Source organism: Teleopsis dalmanni, chromosome 2, assembly GCF_002237135.1.
Source record: "Teleopsis dalmanni isolate 2A chromosome 2, ASM223713v2, whole genome shotgun sequence".
NCBI classification, from domain to species: domain Eukaryota; kingdom Metazoa; phylum Arthropoda; class Insecta; order Diptera; family Diopsidae; genus Teleopsis; species Teleopsis dalmanni.
This window is the reverse complement of record NC_051847.1, coordinates 64,065,698-64,071,966: the sequence shown is the minus strand read 5'-3', so window position 1 is coordinate 64,071,966 and position 6,269 is coordinate 64,065,698. Positions and strand designations below refer to the sequence as shown.

General features: G+C 27.1%; 1 protein-coding gene across 2 annotated transcripts; it reads left to right on the top strand.

Moving 5' to 3' along the window:
• The first annotated feature begins 1,286 nt into the window (after positions 1–1,286).
• Positions 1,287–4,115, top strand: LOC119681888 (mesoderm induction early response protein 1-like). Of its 2 annotated transcripts, XM_038095191.1 has the most exons (5): positions 1,287–1,428; positions 1,495–2,235; positions 2,294–2,904; positions 2,958–3,355; positions 3,985–4,115. In XM_038095191.1, the coding sequence occupies exons 1-4, from the start codon at positions 1,368–1,370 to the stop codon at positions 3,333–3,335; spliced, it is 1,791 nt and encodes a 596-aa protein (XP_037951119.1). In that variant the 5' UTR covers positions 1,287–1,367; the 3' UTR covers positions 3,336–3,355; positions 3,985–4,115. The 2 variants fall into 2 exon arrangements, with proteins under 2 accessions (XP_037951119.1, XP_037951118.1); XM_038095190.1 differs by lacking the exon at positions 3,985–4,115 and having other exon boundaries at positions 2,958–3,436.
• The last annotated feature ends 2,154 nt before the right edge of the window (positions 4,116–6,269 follow it).

Here is a 6,269-nt window from a genome sequence, read left to right as displayed (position 1 = left end):
CTCGTGAACAATTTGAAGATGCTTTGAAGGAAATTCAAGATGAAGGCACGATTGTTGTTATGGGAAAAAATACTATTCGAATTTGTTAATTCATGTTATTAATAATTATAATTTACTTATTCTATTATGTTTAATTAATAAAACTTAATATTTCAATATATATATTAAATATATGATTTTTTTTATTTAACAGATATTTTTGGTATATATATATATACTACTGCAATAGTATACAAGCTTCTTGGTTTTATCATGTTAAGGAAAGTTTGAATACAATTATCTGAAATTGATTTTTCGAAATTATAGCAATCTTTAAATTAGAAAATCTATCATTTCATCACTGTTTATCACATCATATTCTTTTCTTTTAAAACCAAATTATTATTATTTTTTTTGAAAAACAAGATAAGTTTTCGGAGAGTTATTTTTCGAAAATTTAGCTTCTTATGCTTAAAGAGTTTGTCGAATTTTTTTTTTAATATGTGCAATTTACTAAGGAATGACCTCCTTCGTATATATTGCAATTCCTATAAAAACTAAATTTATTCATAAATCTATATACCTATGAAATGAGCGTTTTTTTGGTGAAAATAAAACACTAATTATTAATAGGAAAGTAAAAAACATTTTATTCAAAATATTGGCCATTGCTTTCTACACATTTTGACCAACTTTCTGGCAATTTGTGGATACCACGCCAAAAAAATTGTTCGTCAAATTTATCATTTGTTGTTTATAGCGATCATCATTGACGGTTTCACCAGGTTTTAGGAGCTCGTGGTACACCACACCTTTCTGGTCCCACCAAACACGCAGCATTGTCTTCTTGCCGAATCGATCTGGTTTTGCAGTCGATGTTAATGGATTTTTAGATAAAACTAAAAATGAATTAAGTATGATAGCCTAAACATAGTTTAAGCTATACATATATATATGGCGCAGTGAAAAAAGTTCCTCAAAACAGTTTTCTTGATGAAAATTCATTGTCCATTGAAAAAGAATCATATTGGGATATAGTGGGATTAACATTGAAAAGAGCTTATAGATCAAGTATAATTTTTTATAACAATATTTAATATAATAAAATATTATATTTAATTTTCAAAAATAACTGTAAACTATTTTGTATTCATTATATACATAATAATAGTAGTTTACAATAATATATATATATATATATGTATATAAATTATTTAAATATCAGCATTGTGTAAAACCATTCGCAAGAACGCAACCATCAATAACTAGATGTGCGTGTTATTTGCAACACTCTATGTGTCTTTCACTTTATTTCACAGTTTATTGTTTGGCATTCGTCGTTTTGTGTTTAGATTCGTTGCGGATAAGGTCTTTTTAATATTGTTGTTATGATGCCGCCAGAAGAAGCAAAATCGGAAAAAAGTGTTGTTCAAAAAACAAATTATGACGGTGATTAATTTTAAAAAAGTTATTATAAATTTTTATGTCAAAATTATTTATTTCGACAAATTTCAGAAGGAATTCATGTGGCAAGCACAGAATACGCTTTAACTAGTAAACAAGATGTGGATTCTGAAGTGCCAAAGAATCCGAAATTGAGTTCTTCATCCTCTGAAAAGGTGTTACAAGGTGGTCAAAATCAGACGCGCGAGAAACGTGTACAATCACCAAGGTCATACATCTCGTCTGCCTTCGAGGATCCATTGTCGCCATCATCATCAGTATCCCAAAACATTGGCAGTGATGCAACATTCGAACCTACAATTGATATGATGGTAAATGATTTTGATGATGAACAGACTTTGAATGAAGAAGAGGCTTTAGCTGCATTAGAGTCACAAGATCCGCAGGAAGAAATTGACACGCTAAAAGAAGAAAGTGAAATTCCACTAGAAGAGTTATTGGCTAAATATCAAGCAATGATTGAACCTGTTGAATTGCCACGCAAAAAACCAAAAAAAACTAACAAGCGCGTTAAAATTAAAAATATTGCATCAGCTAAGAAGGATGCTAGTAATGATAAAATTAGTGGAAAAGAGAAGGAATCAAATAATTTAATAAACGAAATGAATGATGAAGATGAAAGTGCAAGCAACGATATTTTGAATGAATCAATTGAAGATGATGTTAATAATCAAACAACTTCCCACATTTATGAAAACGGAGTCGAAAAGAAGTTATTGAAGCGCTCTCATCTATTAGATTTATATCCTGAACAATCTTTTACACCAGTTGCTGATGAGGAACGAGAAAGAGGTGAAGACTAAAACAGTTTTAAGAAATTGTTAATTGTTACTTTTATACTTATTTACAGAGGTAAAAACAATTTACTTTGATGATGACTATGATGACGATTATGATGATGAAGACGAAGAAACTGTTAAAAAAACTATAATGGTGGGCAATGCTTATCAGGCTGTCATTCCGTTTGGTCTATCACAATATGGTGATATTTTACCTTATGAAAATGAGGATAAGCTCATATGGGAACCAAGTCAAGTCAGCGAACAGGAAGTGGAAGAATATTTGTTAAAAGTGCGTGATATAAAACCTATGTTGAGCGATGATCAATTAAAATCAAAGCCTACTGATGAAGATAGTGCACGCGATTTAAAAATTTTAACAAATACTATAAATACTATGCCAAATGGCAAAGAAAATATACCACAAAAATCGAATGAAAACAAGCCAATAGCTCCTACATCTTTAGACAACGATTCTAACGGAATAGTGAAAGATAATGAACAAGCTTTACATTTATTGGTGCAATGTGGTTATGATTTCAATGAAGCTTTAAGGCGTAAAAGATTAAATGTTGTTCCATTAACTGGCTCAATGAGTTTATGGTCAGAAGAAGAATGCCAAAAATTTGAGGAAGGTATACAGAAGTATGGAAAAGATTTTCTGAAAATACGACAAAATCAGGTAATACATTAAATTTTATATGAATCAACATTTTTAAGAATTTTTACTCTTAGGTACGAACACGTACAATGAGAGAACTGGTACAATTTTACTACCTTTGGAAAAAAAGTGAACGTCGTGATAATAATTTTGCGAATTCCAATACAGTTGATCATATGGATATTTACTTAAATGAAGAGGACGATTTTGGACCACATAATAATGCTGCTTCATATATGTCTGGATTGATGACAACCACAAATAATGGAAGCAATACTCGTAAAATTCCAAATAATCTTCAAAAAAGTTTTCTTATTATGGCTGGCAATAGTGCCGATACTGTATCCAATACGCAAGCAAATACAAATACCTCAAAAATTGCAAATAAGAAACAAAAAAACGTTCCAACAGATGAAACATCATCAGCTATATCAACGTTTAATACGAAATGATATAAGATAATGTAAAAATTGTAATTAAGCTTTACCTTGTTTTGTGTTTATTCTTTTTTATACAATATACATATATATATATATTTGTTTTTAAAATTATGTGTAATACAGCATTCTATTCCAGTTCAAAGTTTTGTGAATCATTTACAAAGTAATAAATATTTAAAATACATATTTCTTGCAAAGAAAAAATAGAAACTATTTTCTTGATATAAAGAAAACTTTTAATTTGAAAGAAAAAAAATATTTTAAATATAGATAAAGGACCATTACGTGTGTGAAGAAATAAGTTAAATTTCAAAAGTACATCATAGCTGACCATAAATTTTTAAAATGCATTTAATTTATGAGTAAATGCAAACATCATCGAAGACCAAATGCCGTTTACCAAAACCTAAGTAGTTTTATACCGATTATAAGAAAAATTTGACCTGAATAGTGTGGGAATATAGAAAATTTAATTATTTAAAAACTATGTTTGGATTAATATAGGATTAAATGCATGTCAAAAATGTAAATGCACTAGCCGTATAAAATTTATCGATTTAATTGTATTAACGAAAAATTAAAAAATTCTTTTCAGTGTACCAATTACAAACACACAACATATGAATGTTGAACTAAATATGATAATTTCTCTTTCTTTTAGGGATGGTGTATAATTTCTCCATGCAAGGATATAGTAAATAAAATAGCGAGTGTGTATACGCATAAGTCTAAATAAATTCTGGATAAATGACAGGAGCGTTTTGTAATAAGTTTCTTGTTTTGAATGTTAACAAAACCGGTTTCTACAGTGGAAAATCAATATATGTATGTACATCTGTGAATACGTCATATTCATTAAAAAATCAATTTCGTGCTAGTCAAAAATTATTTATGGTTTTAATTAACAAAATAATTACATAATTTAAATAATTTTAATGAAATACAATATACATATATTTTATTATATATTACAATACGTGTATTAATATAAATTGAAATAAACTAAGCCGATAAGGTGTGATTTAGTTTTGTCTCGTTTGTTGGGATCTGTGTACAAATTCAACACTATAAGACAGATAGGCGACAACGTCTCTGTACTATATATATTAAATTATAAAATATGATGAATGACATATAGATATATATATATGTTACTGTTATATATATATTTTATGAAAATGAAAAATATTCGAATGTTTAATGGATATGTATTATAATATATATGTATATTTAAAAATAAATCTATAATTATTAAATATCAATAACATTTTTCATATTATAAAATAAAAATTATTAATTAATTGTTATTACGACCTATTTACATTAAGTTTTTTGATTATTACCGGGCTTAGGTGATTTATTTAATACATAAAATTATAAAAAATTAAAGTAAGAATATATATTTAATCAATTTATATATATACATATATTTTTTTCCAGTAAATATACTCAATTAAGTAATTATCAATTAAGTAAATAAGTAATATCATATAAAATAAAAATATTCTGTCACTTCCGTCAGGCCCAAATTGTAGACGTTACTGCAATCAAAAACTGAAATTAATCATTTTGCAATGCATTTGCTTAAATTTTTATCGCCACAGTTTCGTTATATATTATTTTAATAAACTTTTGAAAAAAAAATTGAAGAACTTCATTAAGAAATACTCAAATGATGGCCATATAAATCTAATAAAAGATATGAAAAAGTTTAAATTTACTATATTTATATCATTTATAGCATATTAAACATGCGTTCCAAACATACTGTGTCCTAGCATTTTTTCTCGACTGGTAAACAAATAAAAATATCGGAGTATAATGTAACAAAATTGTGTAGATAAATCCTTTTGTCAGTTCTCCAGGTAAACCTATTCCAAACTGGTCTACTAAACCTGAAACTGGAAATGTGTCAGTCAGCTTCTTTAATTAAGGCTTAACCTCATCAGCAATATCGGTGCTGACGGGTTACTGCGTACTTGGAAAATAGTTTAGGTTCTGAAGATTTTATTTGATATTTGATTAGAGAATATTTTAAGCTACATAGAAGGTTCCAGATGATTTTTTACTCTTTGTTTTATGCAGAAACACAATGTTTCAATTTGATTTAATTGGATTTTATATAACCTATTTTGTTCTTATAGCTTTTATGAGCTTTTATATGTAAATAAATAATGAGGGTTTTCGAAAAGTTGTGAACTACAACAACAAAAATTCATTTTATATTATTTTAATTAATCGAATTTTTGGCTGACCCATTATCAATGGTCTTGAAATAATTCTTGTATTTAATTATTTGTAAGTAATTTTTTGAGATTGAATTGAACTCGTGTGCTGCCAAATAAATAAAATTTTTTTGAATATAGCTTTTAGTTACCTGACATATATATAAGGTACATGTAATTAAAAAGAATAAAATTATTTTTTGTTTAAAATGATATAGCTTTAAGCTGTATATACAAATACAATTAAAATATAATTTAATTATTTAATCACTTTCTATTTAAAATAATAATGCTATATATTATAAATAAATACAATAATATGCATTAAGTAAATTTTTTTATTGAGTATTGTTAAAACGTATTTATACTCGAATTTTACTTAAACCGTCCATGAGTTTCCCTTTTCATAGATTTTAACCACCTTAGCTGCATTCTCTCAGTATACATACAAACATGTATGTGGTTCAATTTTCCTGTTCATTGTGTTATCAAGATTTAGGGTAGAATGCGAACATTAATTGTAGTAGTTTCAAGGTATTCGGATGGTACAGAAGTTCTGGTTGGAATCATCCTTGGAATAATATAAAAGCAGACAATATAATGCAATAAACAATTACTAAAAAGTTTAATAAATAATTCAAAACAAAAAGGAACGCGACATATACAAAATATACAAACTTTTTAAACGCAATAATACAATTCAAAAATTGTACCTACAAAA

Excerpts from the sequence above, each read along its gene's own strand:
- LOC119681888 (XM_038095191.1), top strand. The coding sequence starts at position 1,368 with ATGATGCCGCCAGAAGAAGCAAAATCGGAAAAAAGTGTTGTTCAAAAA. Across the intron at positions 1,429-1,494 it reads TCAAAAAACAAATTATGACG|AAGGAATTCATGTGGCAAGC; the intron begins GTGATTAATTTT and ends GACAAATTTCAG. Across the intron at positions 2,236-2,293 it reads TGATGAGGAACGAGAAAGAG|AGGTAAAAACAATTTACTTT; the intron begins GTGAAGACTAAA and ends ACTTATTTACAG.